The sequence below is a fragment of the Anopheles ziemanni genome, chromosome 2 (genome assembly GCF_943734765.1).
Source record: "Anopheles ziemanni chromosome 2, idAnoZiCoDA_A2_x.2, whole genome shotgun sequence".
NCBI classification, from domain to species: Eukaryota; Metazoa; Arthropoda; class Insecta; order Diptera; family Culicidae; genus Anopheles; species Anopheles ziemanni.
This window is the reverse complement of record NC_080705.1, coordinates 94,205,799-94,228,964: the sequence shown is the minus strand read 5'-3', so window position 1 is coordinate 94,228,964 and position 23,166 is coordinate 94,205,799. Positions and strand designations below refer to the sequence as shown.

At 44.3% G+C, this 23,166-nt stretch overlaps 1 protein-coding gene across 1 annotated transcript; it reads right to left on the bottom strand.

The window, feature by feature from the left end:
- Nucleotides 1-6,703: 6,703 nt before the first annotated feature.
- On the bottom strand, nt 6,704-20,767 carry LOC131280947 (multiple C2 and transmembrane domain-containing protein). The gene is made up of 15 exons (XM_058310192.1): nt 20,632-20,767; nt 11,207-11,409; nt 10,613-11,123; nt 10,400-10,542; nt 10,147-10,338; nt 9,709-9,857; nt 9,320-9,638; nt 9,063-9,259; nt 8,749-8,929; nt 8,369-8,547; nt 7,651-7,770; nt 7,399-7,498; nt 7,138-7,244; nt 6,858-7,065; nt 6,704-6,784 (listed from the first exon to the last, which is right to left on the bottom strand). Exons 1-15 carry the CDS (start codon nt 20,765-20,767, stop codon nt 6,704-6,706), a joined length of 2,826 nt encoding a protein of 941 aa, XP_058166175.1.
- Nucleotides 20,768-23,166: the final 2,399 nt, after the last annotated feature.

The window sequence follows — 23,166 nt, the reverse complement described above, 5'->3', positions numbered from 1 at the left end:
TTAATGGCCCTGTGACATCGTACCGTTGGAAAGGTTTGCACAATACAACATTGAATTGAAGCTACTTGGATTTAATCACATAGACCAAGGGTCAGGTTTAATAATTTTCTAAAACTATACTATGGTCCAGAAGTTGTTTTATCTCCTTCGATTGAACATTTGTTTTTCATTATCCTATGCCAACATTTGAACTGTTTATGTTTGCATTGGAGATTTTTTCTTTCCTTCCACGCACAAACCGGAAGTATGTACGCCGTTTCGCACCTCGGATGACATGCACGGCAGCTTTGATTGGGACAGTGTTGCGTAAGACGTGAACACCGACACAATCAGATTACCATTTGTCATTGGAAAAGTGGCAGAAGTGACGAGGGTAAAGGGCCGTGCCTCCCGAAGTGAATGATGAAGAAAGTTTTTTGGTGGAACCAAGAGACGATCCTCCTCGTGATGAATGGCACTGAAAAACAGTTCGTGTGATGCAATGAAGGGGATGAAAGTAATTTCCCCCTTGTTGTCAAGCAACGCGAACTGATATGGGTGTCATTTTTCATCATTTCTCCAAACAAACCAACACACGCCACACTGCAGGGTCAGAAAAGAGTGTAGAAACAAAATCAAATTCCAAATCGTACGGCGCAGGTTTACTTTCCTACTGCAGGGAACCGTCACATCGCTATTCCTTCAGTTAAAGAGGTCACAAATCCGGATTCCCATTATTGGATACCGGTCTGGCGAGATCCACGCTTTGCGTCTTGGATGTTAAGTCAGCAAACTCCAGCTGTGTACCATGCACTGGAGGCTTTACGCGCATCATTACATCACGAGTGCTTGAAGGAGAAGGATAACATAGAAAGGAGTGTTCCATTGCAAGGTTCAGTTACGTATGACTAAAGGTGAAAACAAAAACTGGCATTTAAAGTTAAAACATTTTCGGGAAATTTATTTAATACATAATAATTTATTCAATCAATCTTATTCATCAATTGAATATGGCTGGAAGCCAAAACAAACAGTGATTTTCGTCACACTCTTACTTTCGTGTATGACCTCATTCATCGTTTGTGTAATATTGCAATAGCAGTGCTCAGGCGTCGTAAGTTGTGTTTGTACTGAAAAGGGAAATTTTCTCCATCACAACCCCTTATGGGATAGGATTCGAGTAATCGTTGCTGAACTCGAAGTGGGCATCATTTATTTTTGGGCAATTTTTTAATTTGACCTAAAACAGTACCACACATCATACTGTCGGTAACCCTCAGGTCGAAGCGAAATGTTAACGAGAAGATGATTTCAGTTATCGCCCGAATAATTACAATTTTCGTCGGTGCGTAGAGAAAGGGAGTTCGAGTGGCGTACGTTCGAGGAGAAAAAGAAGCAAATAATCTTGTCTACAATTTGCTTCGCTCTGTGGTGGAAAAATTGGAGCGAATTGAGAAATTGGGAGCAATTCAATTTCAACCATCATTTCGGTCGTGAATAATTTCGATGCCTTGCAATACATAACACTATCAAAGGAATGTGCGGTTGCTTTTTCGATAATGATAACGTTGAAGTATTTAAACTAATGTTAGCGATTGAGAAATAATCAAATGTATGGTTTTGTCATGAATCATGTACGATTTAAAAAAAAAAGTAGTGTTCTCCTTTCGATGGATATGGCAGTCATTTTAAGTAACGTTTGTGTATTTACCTTTTTTATTGTTCATTCACCCAACCATATCTGGTTTGTGTGCCACGACAACCAAATGGAAGTTTAATCGAATTGCATGCGGTCATCATATTTACGATTGCTAGCGGAACCGCCGAGCATATCGAAATGGGAATCCAATTTTTCATTAGATCATTGATGTGCCAGTGCGCCGGGGTTCATCGTCCCTCATGTTGTTTGATGCTACTTCACTAGCATCATGCATGGTCTATAGATTTACCTCCTTGTCAATCAAAGTTCGTGGTGGTTGTTGTATGGAATTGATTTTATCTCGCTTTTCACACGCAATCCATCCCGGGGAGATGACTTGTTATTGATTTCCGGTGCAATGGTAATTAAAAATCTGTCGAAACAAATTTGACGAGGTTTGTTTGGTGGATGGGATGGTTGGACGAAACATATATTCATGCTAATAATATGGAGGAGTGGACTAGCATGGAGTGAGTTTTTGACTGTTCATCATTCAGATGGGATCTAAAGATGATGAGATTTGGCGTTTCGTTAGGAATATCAGAGAAAGCGTAATTAGCAATGATTTCGACTCTTCCACCGTTAAAAGATGTATTGTTTTTGGCAGCTGAAAAAAATTAGATACAAATCAATCAAACACATTTCAGTTTAGGCTCGATGCGGTGCACCATCTGTGTGATACTTTTCTATTTCCAAAGAAATCATCGTTCCCAACGACTGTCGTATCAATCAAAGCCACGTTATGACATAAGATAGCACATGGCGTTGACACGGAAAGGGGCGTTCCGCCACTGGATTCCATCGCCATTTCCGCCTCAGCGACAATTGTGCCAGCGCCAGAGTCGATACCGAAGGAATGCCAAGGCGCCTCCCAATTAAAGGAATATGATCTTCTGCATCTTTAGGCTATTGTTGGCTACCATATAAGCAGTTGATGCCTCCAAAACAGGAAGGAAATAAATTGATAACTTGCAAACAAAACCAAATTGGCAATGGGGGCCGACTGTCTATGATATCCATGCAGCCAAGCTCATACCTTTTTTGTAAGTTTCATTCCAAACGATAGAGGTGCTAATTATAATTTCTTTTATTGCGCCATCACAGAGGAGGAAAACGTTGTAAATGCCACGCCGTAAATTTAATTTAAATTTAACGCATTCATCATAATCAAGAGAAACAGTCTGAGGTTTCAATCAAGCGTTGAAAGGATTTCCAATGGCAAAGGGAAAATGAAAAAGGTGTATTTTAATTTTAAATGATCGTAATACTATGCAGTAAACTAAGTTTCTTTCGTTTCATGTTCATCGGATATATGGTATAATACATTAGTTTTTACTTCGTTTTGTAATTATGTTCTATTTGTTATCTTATTATTTCGAAAAGTGTTTAAAAACGGGGAAAAAAACGCTGCTTACTGTTATTGTTTTGTGTGTATAATTGTGTGTATATCGAACCAACGCATCGTGTCTCCGCATCGAAAACCGAACGCCAAACATTAATCATCAAACCAAGAAATCACTTCAACTTGTGTATGCCAGTGTTCTTCAGTGGGATTGAGCTCTTCGTTCATATCGTATTTTCGTTATATTGTTTCTGTTTTGCTAAATCGTTGCTGTGGTAGTATGTCTCTGATTGTGTTAGTCAACACATCTGCACATTTCATAATTCCCTTATCGTCAGCTTATCCTCGGTTTTGGATAGTTTTTTATACAATCTTGATGGCGGTTTAGTTGTGAGGTGTTCTGATTTTTGCACAATGCTGTAGCTTAAGATGAGCGAAAGTGACAAGTGAAATTTATTTGGTTAGGAATGAAATCTCTTGAGATGATAGATGAGATTCTGGTGTACTCGAAAATAGTGTTAATAGATATTACGTGTTCTACCTTGGTTCATGTATATGGACTCTTTCTTTTCTTTTCATCATTTATCAATTTCTTTTACACTTGTGGTTTGTGGTCGGTGTTGATTGCGCAATAGTAGTGTTTGTTTTACTTTTCACCTTGTTTACACGATGTTGTAGGATGCTTGCTTCTATCTGCCACGATGGAAGTTTTGTTTTGTTTTGTGTGTCCGTTTCCTTCCAGGCTTTTATGTTGCGTATTATCTTATTCATCTTGGAACCAATAAAACTAATGCTCCGGGGTTATCTCGCTAGATTTTGTTTAGTTGTTTTAACATTTACTTTGAATGTTGATTGATGCATTTGGTCTTACAGAAGTAATACAAAACAAAAATTACGCATCAACCTCAAAATGAATCTGTTATATAGATAAACTGTTGTCAAGATTATCTACAGAGAAAGCTACACTGATGTAATAAAAATAAATTTTCTCTCGGTATCACAATCATTTTACGACTGAAAGGAATGGTGGCATTTTTTATTTCCTTGGTGGTCGGATTCTTAGGTTTCCAAGGTTTGCAGTTATGTGCTACACGACTACGATGATTCATTCAAAGTAGAGAAGACTTTGTCGTGATGCGGAGTGGAGTAGTTTTTCATCCACCCGTCGGTTGGTTGAACTGTGAATAGATCGTAATTAACTTATTTTGACTAGCCGTGTAACGAATTCTTTTATTTAGCCTATCTACGCTCCTTGAACTAGGTTGTATGTACGTTTCCTATCTTAAATATGCAGTAAGAGTAGTTTTATGTATAGTAGGTAAGCTTGAGATCACATCAGGGAAGAAGAATTTCAAGATTGCGGGGCTGCAATAACTGAAATATAGTTTATATTTTAGATGTTCCACAACACGCTCAACTTTAAAGTAAACTAATATCAGCAAGTGATCCTAAACTAACGGGCAACGGTAAATAGAGTAGTATCTGTTGAATTTGAAAAGTTGTGTTGTCGAATCGAACAGTTTAAGCGGTAAAATATATTTCCTTTTCCCCCCCCCCCCCACTACCTCTCTTTCCAGATATTTCTCTCACTGTTTATCTTTAAGATCTTCGCTATACACTAGCATTTGATTGTAAATGGTGTTTTAGTACTTGTGTTTTCTTTAAATTTGGCCTAAATAATTTGACTCTAGCTAATTAACAGTAATGTGCTCTGCTTTCGTTCATTTCTTAGGATAATTCCATGCACGATGGATGTTGTCATCCAGCTTGGGCATGATCTTGTTCTGGTAGAAGAAATCACAAAAAGCAATATATTCATGCATCCTAATGCAGTGAGATTTGTGCTTACACGAATTGTAGAAAATGATTTTCTAAGCTTCTGTTAATAAAACTCCTCCATTCGTGCTTATTCGGGTGTGTATCGAGTTCAATCTTAGTTATTCTCTTGTTTTCCGTTTTGGTTTCGTGTTTTTTCATACTTTCAAACGATGCAACATAATCTAGGGCATAATTCGTATTTTAAGGCAATAATCATTTTTGACGACAATCACAATTACACAAACTTAACTCACGTGCGCTTAAGGTGGTGCGAAACGTAAGCATAACCTGTGCAGAAGGTACTCATTGAATTGATGCGAATACGGCTAAAACTTTACCAAATGCAATGTAGCTGCTCAATAGTGCTATCAATTTAATACAACGAACTACAAGTTGTTACGAAACGTTGTGTCTTTTGAGTGCACACAGTTATACGACGAGCATGATGCAAAACTTCGTGCTTCAAATATGAAAATTCTGTTTTTAATGTTAATCTATGCTAGTGTGCTTCGTTTGAGAGACTAATTCATACAAAGAGCAATATAATAAAAGAGCAAGCATAACTGGTTTGCCCAAGGCAAGGGCGAATGTTAAACAGACTGTTGGCGCGCTTCCGTAACTGTGGCTGTTGTGTAATGCAATTTGTTCTAAGCCCCTTCATGCTGAGGTCGGCATGTTTTGCTTGTTAGTTGCTGATTCAGTTATAGTTGAGACTATCGTCATTATAAGGAACCTCCCTGCTAACCACTCCACTTAGTACTCTTGCAGTACTTTTCTTATTCATATTCCAGCTCATAGAAGCAACGTTCACCAAAAATATGGTTCTTTGATAAGTGGTACTGTCTTTTCTCACTTGCATTGCGTTATTCGAACATTCTAACGCCATTTCTTGGGACTCTATGTATTCTAAAGCGTAAAATAATTGCAAAGACAGCTTATGCGAACGCCGCGCTACGACTTTTTTATGATAATTCTTTTTCAACAACCGAGCTCTTCTGTTCGTCGATATTTTTCTACAATTGGACGGAATTTATCGAGGAAACGCTTCCACCGATGGATCGATGCGTGAATTTGGTTTTTTTTTCTTGAAGTGGAAAAGTATGGAAAGGATCGAGCTGGGAGGACGTGAATGGGGTTGACATCTTGTGGTTGAGTTCGGGATACATTTCACTACATTTCCTGAAGAATTCCTCAAAGAGCCGAAACGAGATTCGAGGGTACCTCGTCTGTATTTAGCTCTCGACACTACGACAGTCTAGACTCTAGAGTGTGTCATTTCGGGAAGATTTCGGGTATGGAAATACGAGTTAAAGTTCTGTTTAAGTGGCTGTTGGTCTAGTGTTCTTAATGCATGATGCTTGAATTACATGATTTCCTCTCGCCATGATACTCTCTGTTACGATATTTATGATTACTTTTCCTCTGCTTTGTTCGGTTTCCCTCCTCGATTGTATTGTTTACATTTTGGTTGACTCTGTGGTATGCAGATTTGCTTTTCCTATAGCTAGATGTTGCGAAGAACTTGTAGAGTGAAATGTAACAGATGGTAAATGCCTACGGAGCACGATTCTCTTCGTTCGTACTTCTTCATTGGATAAAGCTAAGAAGTCTATGCTTAACGTTTTTTTCTATGGTGATGAAGTATGGAAGAATTAGAATTTTAGTAGCTCTTGCAGTAACTGGAGAAAATATTGTAAACCCTAGTCCATTAGAAGCAATGAGAGAGCGCAGGATGCCGAGTTTGATCGCCATTTACAGTAAGTTTTCCTTTGTTACACGTCCTTCGCGTTCGGTTTCGCCTTGCTAACGTGCAGGGCTTTTTTGAGATTGTCCCTAAAGTAGCGCCTTAGGGTAGTTTGGTAACATTACGACACTTTATGCTTCTTTCGCGGATCCCGGCGAGCCAGTTCGGGTGTTGAATGAAGCGGCAGTTCACGCCACATAATCTAAAAAGAGAAAAATAATGCAGGTGTGTGAGATGAAAAGGACCATTGCTTTGGTAAACGTTTTGTAACTTACGATTTCTTCATCATCAGGCACACGTGAAAGTAGATCCAGCACTTCATTGTTGGGAACAGTGTGCGGCCGTATGATGCGTCGACTGAACTTCACCAAACCCCACAGCAGCAATAGCACCCGGATCGGGACGTAGTGAAGCACCAGGCAAGCGGCCAAAAGCAACAATGCCGTCAGCCAGCTGAGTTCCGGTACGGAGAAATTAAATGTGCTGGAAGAGGAAATGGAAAATTCAAAGTCATGCTGATGTTTGTAAAACACAGGAAACACGCCTGATGCTTACTTTTTAACACTCTCACCCAACGACGCTAGGAATCCGATTGTGTTCTGTACGCTCTGCGATACCTCCTGTATTGCCTGCAGCCGCTCTTTGATGGTCTTCTTTTCCTCCTGCATCCATGGTAGGATAAAATGATGTTTACAACAATAGAAGACACGGAAACACAAACACAAATCACGATTAAAGCATAAACGTCTGGGCACATTTTCTTCCCGCCCACATCTTTTGCGATTCATGTGACTAATTGTGAACGAACCAACGAACCTTTTCCTTGTCTTCCTCATCCTCGTCGTCACTGGCAACGTCGTATTCGTCCGCCGTCGACTGCGATGAGCTTCCGGTTAGCCATCGAATTAACCAATTTCTATAGAAACCAAAGAAAGGAGAAAGTTGAGCATTCAATCGTGATGCATAAATAATTCGCTTGCCCTCGTAGGATCTTGAGATGCGAGCGATAAGTTTTCCCTTTCGAGAAAACAGACGCACAAAAAACGAAAAAAAACATCGGCTACTTACTTCAACAGGTACAGCAGGGCGACGGCCGGAATGGTGGAAATATCGAACCAAATGCAACCGCAAACCCACAGCACTAGCGCTATGAACGACCGAATCGGGGATTCCCATTCGAAGCAGCTCCTGTGGACGAAGACGAAAATAGTAACATGATTTGCTTCCAGCGGAAACTCGTGTTTGGGTGTTCGTTAATAGTCGTTGTGAAAGGATTTCCTTTTACAGCTGCTTTAAGCCACCAGGCGCCTCCATTAAAGGAACCTCCGTAAGCGTTGACGTAAGATAAAATGTGGAAATCTCATCGTCAAACAGATGGATGGAATGAAACATTTCCTTTTCTTTTCTAGGGTAATGACTTGCTTTAGTCATGCCAGCTCATAAAAGGATTCCCCACAATTTTACCTTTGAGGCATACTGATATTATAAACTCCTCCTCCGCCTCCAACCTGATTAGTAGAAACCGTTCACCTGGCCTTCATACTTGTCAGATTCGTTAAAGTAGTCCACCGGGGAACTATAATGGCATTTGATTTCTTTAACTGCTATTTTCATTCAGTCAAGAAATCGCACCAGAAGAGCCATCAATGGAATGTTATTTTTATTGGAAAATCCCGGTGGAGAAATATTCCAACACGTTCCTCGTTCACACCTCGAGAGACGATTCCTGACTATCGACGTTCCTCGTACTTCCCAATTGAAAAAAGATCGTTAACTGAATACTCACTGCACGAACTGGCCCACTTCGATGAAGTACATGATGACAGCCTTGAGTCGGGTGACGTTACGTAGGAAGAGCTGCCGTTTAAACTTTGCCTCTTGCTGCACCAGCTTCTCCTCCTTCGGTTCCAGAACGCGCAGAGCCGCCCGCAGCTTGTTCCACACGACCGTCATTTCCAGCAGAATCTAATTGAAAGAGGAGGGTGCGGGTGAGGTATTTATTTATTTTCCTTTAGTCATAAAACACGCTCAAGAATGCCGACACTTTAGAGTTCCCACGTTTAATGTAGAGGTGAAAATTTCCACGACAAAGGAAATCAGGCTGTGTATCTCTCGGGATTGACGGGAAACGAAAAGAATAAAAGAATAAGTGAGCCCATCCCTTACCTGTGGCTGCGTTCCTTTGGCACGGGTGTACATCTTCTTGTCCTTCAGCGCGTACCAACGCTTCTCGCCGTTGCGTATCCGGAGCAGCGGTATGTTGACCTTCCCGAGAAACTCTACCTTGTGGTCCCGGTCTTCGTCGTAGACGGTGATTTCCAGCACCGACGACATGTCTTTCACATTACTGCACGGTTCTCCATGGGAATCAATATGGACGGAAGGAGCAGAAGAGAGAGAGAGAGAGAGTGTGAGGGCAGAAAAGGAAGTATTTGTTCATTAGTACCCGGCTGATTCTTTGCTCGCGGCGATCTTCTTACAAGGTGAAAATTTTATTCCAGTTCGGCGTTAGAGTTTTGTACTCCGTTTGCGTCTGGAGTCGGGCATTGATCAGCTCCAGCACGACGAATGGATCCGATTTGCCACCGATGTCCGCCGCAGCGAGTCCCGTTGCCCCAAACACCTTCACCGTGAGGTGTCCGATGTCCCGCATGTTCTGCAGTGACTTGTGCCAAATCTGCAACAAAACGCGATGTTACTGAACGGAACACTCGCAGTCGCTCTGAAGCCGACTTACGTAGCGACTCTGTGTGACCGCTCGTTCTTTGGAGTCCTCCTTGTACGCGGTCAGATCGGTGATTGTTTCCGAAGCCGTCGTCCCGCTGATGGTGAGCATGATGTGGACCTCACCCGGACACTCCTCCAGCGGTTGCCAGATGCCATGGGTACGTTCCCGCTCTAGGCTCCTTAGGTCGATGGTACATTTGCCGTACGTGTTGTACTTGCCGCAGACTATCACCTCCAACAGCTGATCGTCGTCGAAGAGATGTAGATCGAACTGCTCTAACCATCTCGCTCGGTAGGACGCTTTCGACTTGTACTTCTCATTTCCTAGCCTAAGGAAGGAACCAAAAGTTAGCAGGTCAACTACGAGTTCACTTCAAAGAAGCAGTTTTGCTAGCCTACCTAAATCTAACGTAAATATCGTTCAGCCCACTCTCGGCATCCGGTGGGAGTCCTTTGGCTTCGATCAGCACGATCGTGACGACCGAGCTCCAGATCTGCGACTTGAGTCGGCGGGATGCGTCGGCAAGCTTCGGATTGCGCTGAAAGTACTTTCGAGCATGAACGGAAACCGGAAAATGGACGGATGGTGGTGGTGGTGGTGCATTGGATAGAGCAGAAATTAAACAAAAACATAAGACAGAATAGACACAGACAGACGGCGCAGAGATACACAAGGGCAAGCGAAAACAATAGAGACAGAGTGCGGCAGTGTTGAGATGAGAACACTCAGCAGCAAGAATAAAGCAAGAAGCATCTTCGGCAATTCGCTTGATTGAAAATGCAGTTAAAGATTCGAACACGATCAATGTAATACTTGTAGGATGGAGGTATTCTCACTTGTTCTTTGTCCTCCTGCGTCTTTGGCCACAGTGTGACAGTCAGTTTGATCTCGCCGAGATCCTTCGATGCTCTTTGTGCGTCCTCGAGCTTAATGGTAAGATCCTCGGCTCGATTAAGCTCCAGTGACGTGAGGTGCAGCTTCGCCGAGCCCATAAAGTCATCCTGGAGGCCCCAATCGTAGTCAAACACCTACAAGTTTTCCACAATGTTAGAACTCGAAGGGTTGTTTCATCCGAGGGTTCTAACTAACCTTGATTATTATTGGCTGAAACGGATCTTCCACTGGTACGATGAACGTTTCGTCCCACAGTGGATTGAGGTCTTTGTGGACTGTTTTGGATTTGTAGAGGAGTCGGCCACCCACTTTAAACTTGACGTAGGGATCGCTTGTGCCTATGTAAAAACGAGTGGATTTCTTTTACAACAACACCCGGTGGAACTGAAGTCCAACCTGCCCTCTTACCACTCTTGTCCATTGCCACCAGTCCATGGCCGCTGATGAGGTGCACCCGGAGCTGGAAGAACGAATGTTGCCTAAGCTGCGTCTCGCGTCGCCTCTGCTGCTCGTCGGCCGGACTGAGGACCGACGCCGTACTCGGTCCGGGGGACTCCGAAACCTTCGCCAGTCCACCAATCGTCAGACCACTCGGGCCGGGGATGGCACTCGCCGGTTCGACTTCAGCCTTCGTCGTCAGCACCTTCAGCACGCTGGCCACGGCGGAGGACGATATGCCCTCGGATGCGGTTGCTCCAGTGCCACTCATGGCCGCATTCCTATCGGTGGCCTTGGCCAACGGAGAGTCGCCGAGGGTTTGCGCCCGATGGCGGGGCGATTGATGGGGCGTCGCGGAGCTGCTGTGTTCGGCGGAACTGTTGTCGGCCGCGTAGTCACTCTGGCTGTCCCGACGAACCTCGAGCTCTTGACCCAGGGATCCTCTTAGGCGCTCCTTGCTTCTTCCACGCGACCAACGATGCTGTGGAGGGACACGACATCGTTGCAGGACGGGATAACATAATTAGACATCGCTGTTCAACTTGCTGCCACCATGCCACCTACCCTGAGTGTGTTGAAGAAACCGTGTGTTCGCTGGATCACACCGGCCGGTATCGTGGGCACATTGGCGGAGCGGGCGCGCTGGGGCGAGGATTGCGGCGAGTCTCCCGAGCCGCCGCAGTCGTTGCAACTGAGCTCCGAGGCCGACTTACTCAGGTGTTTCCGCAACGAGGAGCATTTGGATTCTAAATTCAGTCGAGAACGTTCTACAGAGGTGAGGATGGCGAATTTCGAACCACCACGTAACGTACGTGTGGGTGTGTGTTTTATGTTTGTGCGCATGTTTTTTTTTATTGCGAGCGAAGGCAGAAGAAGGTTGCAGACCAGCAAGCATACATATAATTAAGGAAAGTCATAATCAGGCATTTTGAAGTAGAGCGAAGGACTCTAGCTTAGCTTTCTACAAACTCTACAAACTACTTAAAATAATGCTTGCGTTTGTTCCTTGTAATATTTTAAATCCTGATAAATAATTCTAATGCTTAATGCTTCTCACAAATATTGAATGACTTCGCTAAGCAAAAGTGCCCCCCTCTAAGGAACAAACTTCTTGCATTTGCACGTCGAGGCCAAATTGAGGGTAAAGTTCAATAATGCCGGGCAAAATTTTCAGTTTGTCGGAAAAACCGACTTCCTGCCGAGGCAATATAACATCTTGGAGCTTTGGCGCGCCCACCACGTTGGAAACTCGATTGCTTCAAATCGTTCCAACTTTTGAAGCATGCAAAAACCCCCAACGTTTGCTGCCTGCGCTTTCCCTCAAAGGTCGAGGGTTGAGCAGGAAATGGGTTTCGGAACGATTTAAAATCGACCGAAGGAGAAAACTTTCCCGCGGTTGAAGGAAAATACGGAGCCCCGGCGGAGCCGTGATCGTGAAATCTTTCCCGCTAACGCTGTTTATTTGAGATGAAACTGCAGAGATACAGGACCCAGCTGTTGGTGTTGCCGCGTTCGCTGCTTTCTTGACGCAACAATACTAGTGCGCAGTGTTTATTTTTAATTATCAAATGCCAGCCTTGCTTTCTCCCTCCATTTTTGGCCGATTGTTGACGAAAGCAGAACGTCGAAAGGGGGGGGTGTAAAATCGTATAATCTATTGGCAGGAATTCATAATGGAGGCGTACGGCCGCAACAGGTGGCAACAGACAAACGTGGAAGGATGGAAATGGACCGCTCAGGTGAAGTTATTCGTTTCCTTTTTCAATGTTATTGTTTGAACGGTGATTGGTCGACCGTTTCAGAATTTATTTTAAGTACGCAATGATAAATTTTCTTTTTCTGATTCAAAGGAAAATTGCTTGTTCGTATTCATATCCACCGTTGGATATTTGGTGATTCAGGTGAAACTATGTAAAGAGAGCATATGATCGAAAGAGGAAACTTTTATAAAACATTGGGTGAACTTTCAACATAAACAACAATTTCGTGCTGGACCAACTTTTTGCTTCAACCAGCCGTTCCAACGAGGCTCCTGCACGTACGATGCAATTGAGCAGAAGAGTAACTTTCTGGCGTTTTAAAAGCAGTGTTCCACCACAGTGTGCTCTCGAACAACTTTAAACCGGGCCGGGAAATGGGCCCTTCCTGCGTGTGTCATACATGCGGCCTTCAGCATGTGTTTGTGTCGTTTTGCTTTCCGGCCGAATGAAACTGCAACTCCATGCCTTCATTTGCGGTTAGTGGAGTGCTTATTTTAGCACGCCTGAGAGGACGTTTATGGCCCTTCCACCTCGCCACTGCCGCGTTCATTCAAATGGGCAGGACATTGTGCCCTTAATCAGGTACATAATTACAACGTGGGATGCTCGAGCCTTTTGGGCTCGGGAGTATTTTTAATTATGTAACAGGTGAAAATTTGCTCCAAGGAATCGTGGCGTAAGAAAGGGTATTCTTGTTAGGCAAGTAGCTTAAGTCTTGTCTAATAACTTTTCGTCAGGAGGAATAAAACTACGCCATCGCAAAGCTTACCGAGGTGACTTGGCGTAAGCGACCTGTGACGGGTAAGGTAATCAAATCGCACTTAGGCGAAATTAGTGGTCCGTACAAGAAAGTGTTCCTCTTTCTGTTTCCATCATCGCTTGCCTCCACCAGAATCCCCGACGTGCGGCAAGGGCGGCGTGAATGAACACGATGGGTGAATTATGGCCGGAGGGAGTCATCACTCGAAGTGACGGTATTTTTGGGTTTGCCGTATCCCCAGGGAGGGCCACAAAAAAGCAATAGTAATTCTCGACCATTTGCGAAAAAGGGTCAACCGGATAAAACTTTTTTAAGTTGTTCGTTGAACTTTGACGAACCCTCGACTGTATTCAATTTGGTAAGGGTCGGGTGACAAATAACACATCGGCGTTAAAATATCTAAAGTCAGACTCAAAAATCTGAAAAGGAACCTGTGGCACAACTTCAAAGGTCTGTCGTCGCAAAAACCGACATTGGAAGGATACAACATAAACATCGAAAGGTATGGCGGATGTCCAACGTGTCAGACCCAAACAAACAACTACCGAGGGTTTGCAAATTCCCGTTGCCTCAACGTTGTTAACCCCAAAGCTGAAAGGATGAATGGATCAGGGTTTCGGTTCGAGTATCCGGCAAATTGAGACGCCAATCTGTTTAAACAGGAAATCTAACCCACTTCGAAGGTTATCATGTAAAGGTTGATTACAAGACAAATTAGTGTAAAACGGTCCAACAATCGACCCTTTGATTAGTGAAACTAAAAAGAAGACATAAAATGGGAGAGTGGCCTGGTCGCAGCGTTTTTCCTTGTGTGCAAATTCGAAAGCAAGCAACAAACAGTAAACGTGACGTTTTGCATTCGTAAAATTCGTAAAAAATTCAATCGATCTACTTCAAGTCTGAAAATAATAAATTCAATAAATTAGAATCTCGATAGCCGGAAAGTGAAATGGAAAGTGCTAAACTTCGCAAATAATACCCCAGGATGGACCCCAACAATTCCCCCCGGAGCCGTTCCGCAACCGGCGAAGGAAAATACGTAACAAAATGCTAAAATGTCCGGCGAACGGAAAGGTTAATGTCGGCAGGCAATGTCCCGTTGGTCAGCTGCTGTTTTATGCTTCGTTTTGAGCGAAAAAGTTTCGATTGTGTTTGTGCAAAGATTACGATTCTGCTGTCCTACCGAAAAGGTATGGTATTTGGTCCTTCCAACTCCATATACCTCGGGGCGTCCGAAAGGCCATCTTCTCGGTGATGATAAGGCGTGAAAAACCCTCCGACCCACGAGTTCTAATCAAGGAAAGTGTAAGAAGTATCAAAAACTGGTCCTCCGCGCTCTCTAGGACCTTCGATCATAAATCATTCGTCCACTTTCGTGCGGAGTAAATAATGAAGTGTGAGAAAGCGGCGGCAGCGACCGCCAATTTTCCACCAATATCCCCGACTTCATAGCGGTTTTCCTATCCAATTTATTAGACACCAGCCAGCGGCCAGTCGCTTAGTGGTCAGAAGAAGAAAAACAATAACAATCCAAAGCCGATCTGTTCGCCAAACTGGGTGAATCTGATAAGACAGTGTTGCAATGCTGGGAAGTGCGGATTAACTTCTTTGCTTTGTGGTGTATATTTCGTACGCAGAAAAGTGGCCGCACTGTCTGGGAAAACGCTACGGCCAACACTTAGGACGAGTCTTCTTCCGAAGGGTTTTTCGAACTTGTGTTTCAATTGGAGGAAAAAAAAGGAAAATGTCAGCGGGCAGAGCATAAAAGTACAGCATGCGATACGAATTTTCTCAGCTCACTGGCGCTAACTTTCCTTTCCTTAACGCCATAAGCGACAAAAATAAACACCGCCGGAACGAGAGACCACAAAACCTTGCTTCGGTGAGTAAACATTACAGTAAAAGAACGTCTGTTTGTGTTTTTGTACCCCAAACTAACCCCAGGATTAACCGCCATGCATGTGGGGTTGCACAGTTTTCCGTCACCGGCGTTTTTGTGACGTCGTTGGCCAACCCGGTTTTCCGGGGTGAATTTGTGGGTTACCCCAAAAGAGCGGGGTGGAGGGGGGAGTGTCAGAAACACGACGGAATCCGGACGGAATTGTAATCATCATCGGACGATGAAACGGACGATCTTTTCTGGCTGCTACAAATGATGGGCGGGCTTTATGGACCTCCCGTATGCCCCCAACACAGAACCGGCGAAAAACTGCTTTTTCATCGCTTTTCCTCCTCTCCAACAAAATACTCTACTGCTGCATGCCGTGTATGCATGTGTGTGTGTTTTGATATTTGGCGACGAATATTTCACGTACGCAAACTGTCCACGATAACGGCAGCATCCAGCATCAAAAGGTCAAAGTGGAGAGCGAAAATCGCACTAACCTAAAAAGAGATTCGCTTTAAGATGCTGACCGTTTTGCCGTTTCGTTCCTGCTTCCGGCATGAAGCATCGCTTGCTGCTGGGCAGTGGGTTTTCGCAAAGCAGCGCACCCGGCATTAGATTCGGCGAGGTCCTTAAGGTCTTAACTGTCGGGTAAAATATTATTCCTACAAACAAAAGGAAACAGATCGGAAAAAAGGCGAGAAGATTGTCAGCGGAGCCGAGCAACATAATCCAATGCTCGCGCGACAAACAAAACCCAACCGGAACGAACGCCGATGAAATGGGCCATGAAATCGGGAAATCGGAATAAAAATTGACCCTCCTGGGAGAACATTGTAAATTATTTTGTTTCGTTTCATTTAATCAGATCTGAAATCGAGGCTTTAATGTTTTTATCTTCTTGCCCGGAAGCGAATGGGAGGAAATGTGCAAATATTAAACGCGCTTTACAGTTCGGAGCATAAATTCAACATCCGATTCAACCATTCGAGTCGTGTTTTGAAGAATCCCGTGGGTTCGTGGAAGACTAATTGGAAACCACATAATACCTTTACAAATACACCGTGGAAGATAAATAAAGCCTATTGTTGAAGCGCTTTCAAATACTTCTTTTCGATACATTATATGTAAAAATCGTTAAGAAAGTCGAAGTGAAACACGCTGCTTTGTGACTTGCATAGTTCGGTGGAGTAAATGTTCCCTTTGCTTGCGACATCTAATGACTTCAGAGGAAATGTAATCGTCTTCTAATGATGATAATTCCATTATATGCCACACTTACAGTATACCCCACTCTTGGTGGTTTTTATTGATCTACTCTGGGGATGCTATTATGATATTTCATGTTCTTCCGCTGCCGATGGTCACGTGAAATCCAATTAAAATTGGATGCTTCTCTGCCCCGGCACTCTTACACGCTGGAGATTCACAGTGTTCTCCTGCACACACTGCACAACACCGCACACCGACTGGCACACATACACACGGTATAGCAGCAGCTCGCCACGATGGCCACGAGACTAACTACCGCGTCGTGTTTACACCTCGACGGTCGTGGAAAAACTGAGAAAACCGCCGCCAGGAACCGGCGTTTTTCTGGCCGGCGCTGCTTTCCGAAATTTCCGCTGTTTGGAAAATTGGCGCTGCTGTTGCCGGCTGTGCACAGTGGTACGTGTACGAGCTCAGGTGATAAATTTATGGAGCATTTTGGAGCAAACCGAATGGTGGATGCACACAGATGAACGAAAAGCAAATATTAATGCAGAAACAGAAGGAAGGATATTGCATCATAAAAGGAATGCAATAATAAAGAAGAAACTATAGAAAATCTCATAAAAACATAATGGAAGTGCAAACATAAATCATGCAGTTCCTCGCGAAGGGGGGGAAAATTTGCACTTGATATCAGTGCGCGCGAGAAAACTCTCCAACCATTCTCACGTCGCCGTTGGAGAGTAATAATTGCATTTTGGCGCCATCGAATCCATGGTCAAGGACGGAATGGTAGAGAAAACCATGCATAGTACAAGGCCATCGTGGCGGAAGACCTGGCCCTCTTATTCTTCGATTGGCGAAACTACCGTGCAACGGTGCCATCGGAAACAGATAAAATCCCGGAAGTGCACTCATGCTGTGTGCTCGAAAACTGGGACGAAATGGGAAACATTCAAGGGAAGGTTCAGTTCGACATAAACCGAACTTAGGCCAATGGCGTTTACATTTGCCGCAACGGGCGGGTGTCGAAGCGAAAGATTTTAACCAACCATGCAATCGAACGTGAAGTTCGTTTTGAAATGCATATTGTTAGATGCAACTTACAATGGCACACGAAGCAGCAGATAACTGACCCGTATACCAGTGGTACGAGGGAAGTACTATCACAAGCATTATATTACTCTAATGATGAGCGCACCTGTTTTTCGTATCGTTATTTTATTATTCCATTGTTTTTAGAAAATCCAAATGTAGGTTAATGAGGTATAGAGATGCAACTATTGCACTTTGAAGATAGTTTGTAGTGTTGAGTGTTTTTTCAACATCGCTCAACAATAACATATGAACGAAACGGCTTCATGCTCCTGTTTGTCATCTCTGTTATTAACTCTTTTTGCTTTATGTACCAACGTTTTATTCTTCGTCAACATTGATTATGATCGATTTTCCCACTGCCACCAAAACGTGTTGGTTTCTTTTCTCCCATTCAATGGCATTGTACTTTCACAATACGAAAGAGGCTGTACGGCCAGGCGGGCGATCGATCGGTTACTTAAATTGAATTAGATTTCCAATCTTCGCCATTCGATTTGCACAAAAAAAAAAGGAAAAGGTAAAGAAAGGAAAACATCATCTCGACATCTAGACTCGTGGAGGCTTAAGCTTACGGTCGGAGGGGGCGAAAAGTCATTTCCATGAAGAGAGACCGATGCTCGATGCCGACCGATGATGTATGGTGTTGGGTTACACGTTTTCCATTTATCCGCTCAGCCGGCGGAAGGATCATGTGCTGCATCCGCCTGCTTGGGTTCGCGTGGGCAAATTGCGAACCTATGCTCTCGAATCCCCGTGGGGAGCATCAAAAAGTGGGAGAAGGAGGAAGAGGTGATGGAGGGGGGGGGGGGGGGGGGGGATATGGGACCTATAAATTATGTAGCTTCCAGCGCCAGGGAAACACCCGAGCGTGTCGTTAGCGAAGATTTCGAGGGACCTTCCGCTCAAACGGACGCATGCATGTGGTTCCATTGGACGACCAATTCGTATGTTTATGGGCGGGAAAATTTCGGGACCGACTGCATCACCACCCCATCTCCGGGGTTCTCCCTCGACACAAGCATTCCAGCCGTGGCGTGTCCTGTTGAAAAATTCATTGCCAAGGGCGTCCAAATCCAATGGGTTTGAGGTGAGAAGCGTTTACCTTCTTGCGTCACGTGAAAGTGGATGATGGATTTGTTGGATGCACACAGGGACAATATTATGAGTACCAACCCGACCCCATTCTCAACTGTTGCGTTCGTTCAGATCGTTTGATTTCGATACTTCTTTTTTGCGAATCATCACGAGTGTAATATGTACACTTCCCAAAGGGAAACGAGCCGAAGGTGAGCCGGAAAATGAACTGACGGATGGAGGTAATGAAATGACACGATGACTCGTGGGAGGTCTCGATGTCCTGCCCTTACCCGATGGCACGGCAGCACGCGAGCGACAGAAAGGCGAGACTTGGCCATTAAAAAGTATGGAAAAGCGGCGGCGCGCTCGGCATGATGTTATTAAACAGGAGGCGCTGTTGTTATGGCGTACGATGAATAATGGATGAAGTGATATGACCAAAAGGTAAGCAGGTAGGCAGGCACCACCACCCCACGTGTCACTCGAATTTGCGATTAGAGTGTGGAATTATGGATGAGAGCATCCACTCCCCGCTAGCGCGTTGATAGTCGTTGGAAATTGGGGATCCAGAAAAGTGTGTGAAGTATCTTCTAGTTTGGTTTTTGTATCATATCCTTTATTTCCGTGGCACGTGAACATAAATTTTCGTGTGAAAATTTAAAGTATAGGAATCATTCATCATGCTATGGCTCGCCATAGTTTAAGAATTTTCACACAATTTTCAATTTTATATCGACCACATGATTCGTTTACTGGAGTACCTAACCGTTAAAATATGGAATGAGGAAAATGTCTCCGACACAATGTGTCCCAACACACATAGACACATTGTGCCATGTTCAATTTAGTCAATGAAATCTAAACCATCTCTCTTGGTAGGATTAAACATTGGAAAAGGATTAAAGGTTGACTCATTCCCGAACCACACACACACACACACATACGCCACCAGGACCTTTTGCCGGCTAGCTTTTCTCCGATCCATTATTCATTGCATCAGGTCCAACGTTCGACTTTTCCTAATCAGCTTGTGGTAATTGCGCTTGCGGCGCTCCATCGTACATGAACATTCAATTTAGTCCCTGGGTCGGTGGAGATCCGCTAGACGATGGCTTTTCCCGCCTCGAGAACGTGTTGCGTCGAGCGGTATTTAATTATGCTCGGGTGGGAAAATCCCTAACCCCGCATTATCGCTCGACTTTGTGTCATGGCTGTCAGCCGGAAGGAGTTAGACATCGACAGTGGCCGTAGTATATGATAGTAGTTCACTATTTATCTCGGAAATCCCTAGTCCGGGGAAATGTCCCTAGTGGAGTGTGTAAAATGGTTCCCTTGATAGTCAATATCTCATATTTTATGCGTTGTTACACCACTTTCAGAGCAGTGACTAGGGTTTGAGACCTCTATTGGCTTCCAAAAAACTACTATAAAGTTCCATAGGAACGATACTATGGAGGGTCGACACTCACTTCCACTCCAAATTCCACTTTCGGTTTGGAAAGAGCCAACATGTTGTTGTAGGTTTTATACCCACCGGAAATACTAACCTTGTTGCTACAAACAACAGCAATTTCCCTTTTCCAGATTATTAATATTTGAACGATGTTCATCAATGAAAGTTCTTTGATCATTTTTTTTTGTTTTGGCTGTTGTCGACCTTTCTCCACCCAACTGATGTTCGACTCATACCGATTTGGGCTATTTTTACACAACAATTAATTGCGGTCAACCGGCCATGACGAAGGATCCAACGAAAGAAACAAACCTGAGCACCAAACGGCCTGGCCTAGACGCTTATACCAAAGATTTATTTTTGATTAAATGTTCGTTGAACAGAGGAAAGGAATGCGGAATGGATGGAGCTGATGGCTAGACGTTACCGTAAAGAGGAGAACCTCAATGGGCCGAAGTCATTCAACATTCGTGAAATATTAATTATCAATTTTGCCCCTCCAGGGGAAATGCTGCTGAACGCCGGTGGCGTGCGGAAAAGCGCTTACCGTGTGGACAGTTTGTGTTTCGCTGGGAGTGGAGACACAAACCCTGCCACACGTACAGGGAGCTTTTCCCCCAAAACAACACACACACAAGCAAGGTTGACATCATCCTTTCAAAGCGCGAGGATGCGTGTTTTGTCGCGCCAGGAGGTAAACATCAAACATGAAAATGTAGGGGGAAAAGATAGCCGCATACTTACTGCTTCCGCTGCTGCTGCTTCCTCCGCCGCTTCCTCCACCCGTGCTTATGCTGGGCACACCGCCTCCGCCACCTCCCCCAAGGCTGCTGCTGCCACCCCCGGGCGTGACTGTCGTAGAACAAGCTGCCGCCGCCATCGCTCCTCCGGTCGTTTGCTTCGTTTGTTGCCAAGTCTTCGGTCCGGGTAATGGTTCGCGGGCTCCCTCTGTTGATGGGGACGTCCCTGAAAACTCTTATCTCACTTCGATGGAGGGGGTTTTCAGCTGTTAACAGCCCGTCGCGCTACCGTAAGGCCTTTGCTACCGATGGGAGTTGCTTTTCACACCTTCTGCCACCCAAAAACACGGCTCACGGTTTGCTTCGCGCTTAGTGTCACTTCGATTTTCTTTTGTTTTCCCCTCCACGAACGCACACTCACACACACACACAGACACACACGCGAGGACGGCTGATGGTAAATGCTTGTAACGAGGTATTTATCAGCTCGTCGAATGAGTTTTTCGCTCGACCTCGGCTGGTCGGGATGGATCTTCCACGCGAGGTTAGCTTTCGTTTCGTTCGGTGACTTTTGCTTTCTTCTTTGCCCACGCGTAGGGATACTTCATTTTGCACGCAATTTCCTTCCGCTCGGCCGTGCGTGAGAATGGGAAATTCAAAGCAAATCCACTGCCAGCGGAAAGCAGGTGGCAAACGCGAGCCGTTGTGCCTGATTTGGCGAACGGGGACGAGGTTGGGAAAAACCTTCCAATAAAATATCGTAAAAAAAGAGCGAATACCGGTGTGTGCACGCCACTAGCGGGAGCGACTAACTGAAAACCGATGGCAGGAACTGTTGCACGGATTCGGAACCGGTCGGTAAATCGCTCGGAAGGACCGCCGGAAGGTCGGCAGCTCGGAAGGCAGCGGAGGCGACAACGGTTAGGCTCTGCTCGAGGGCGAACATTTTCCCTTCCCTCGATTTTACGTTTTGGTTCCGGTTGTCCGCGCTTGTTGGTTCGAAGTGGGTGTTGGTGCGACTGCACGGCCAAAAAACGTGTTGCCGTTGAGATGTTTTTATTGTGTCGGTATTTTTTCGATTCGTTCCATCGTTTTGTGCTTCTGCTTTTCTCGAAGTTTAGTTTGGAAGTCCTTTTCTTGGCGGAAGTGCTGTGTCCGACTTCGGTTCGCTTGTGCTATTTGTCTTCTGGTGTTGTATTCTCGTCACAGACACACAGCTGTGTGTTGCTGGGTTCTAACATTGATTGAAGTTTGGAAACCGCCTGGTTACGGAGCTGCACAGCTTAGCGATAGCATAAGGGGTAAAAGAAAAAGGAAAATGGACCTTAGTACCGTTTGAATTGCTGTAGAGAGTGTTGTTGATTTTTACGTTGCACTTTGTCGTGGTGTTTTGTGTACTTTCTATCATAAACGGTTGTTCGAAGGTGATCATTTATCCCTTGGCAATCCAAACGCCCTTCGGATTGTCGTTTTACTCACGAAAGGAGAAAATTTAACTTTTCCATGTGTTCATACTTTACACCAAAGGGTTAATCCACACATTGCGACTTTCGTGACTCTTCATACCCTTTATGCTTTTTTTGTGTGTCAACCCAGTCGCAAGGTGTAACAGTTGCAAATTTGGTTTATTGACACCATTTTTCAACCCGCCGAGAAGGGGAGCCCATTTGTCAAAGTCACTCATGCTGAAACGCCCAACCGGAATGTTTGCCAGACACGAAACGGTTGTTCGTACTTGACGATTGTTTATATGTCAACCTGTTTATTGTCCAAGGCGCATTTATTATTTTATCAAATACAGTTCTATTCTGTTGAACCAATTCGCGAAAACACCTGTTCCACGTGGGGAAGATAATTGAAAATGTGCAACGCATCAATTTGTGTGAGTATCAAAATTAATGTTTCAATTGAACATGAATGATAATCTAAACATAATACTCTCTACGGTCAATTGTCAACGAAATGTCATTCGGAGATGACGTTAAACACTTTTCTTCTGGCAAACAAATACCAGAAGATCGGTTCAATAATTGATTTTTAGTCTACAAACCATAATGACGTTTTATTTTACGGCGGCTGTCTCTAGTTTTTAAGTTTTACCATCAAATGTAAAACCTTTCATTTACGTTTCGTAAACGTTTACCATTTTTGCTCCCAATAACCAGCATAATAACTTAGGTAGGGTAAATAATTCCTCCAGACATTTTCGATCGCGACAGAAGCAAACCACACGTCCCAGAGAGCTGCATCGCAGCAATTGTTCAGACTGGCAGCTATCCAAACGTGGTCATTAAATAAGCTGTAGGATAATGTAGGATAATTTATCGACCATACGACAGACTATGGGGAAGAAGTGAAGAGATGAAATTTGGGGACGAAGGGGAAGAATAGTTTAATTTTTGGCGACATTTAAATGAGTACTCGACGAGCCGACTGCAGATAGCGACGTCGTGCTCAAAGGTTTCGCGACGAGGAAAATCGATGCACAGAAGCGCGTCGCGTAGAAAGAGTAACACATTTACTGGCCCTGCCTTCTCCA

Bases quoted from the DNA above. Each gene is read 5' to 3' on its own strand.
- LOC131280947 (XM_058310192.1), bottom strand. From the start codon at position 20,767: ATGGCGGCGGCAGCTTGTTCTACGACAGTCACGCCCGGGGGTGGCAGC. The intron at 11,124-11,206 runs GTAGGTGGCATG...GTCCCTCCACAG, and splicing joins GTTTCTTCAACACACTCAGG to CATCGTTGGTCGCGTGGAAG. The intron at 10,339-10,399 runs GTTAGTTAGAAC...GAAAACTTGTAG, and splicing joins TTCAGCCAATAATAATCAAG to GTGTTTGACTACGATTGGGG.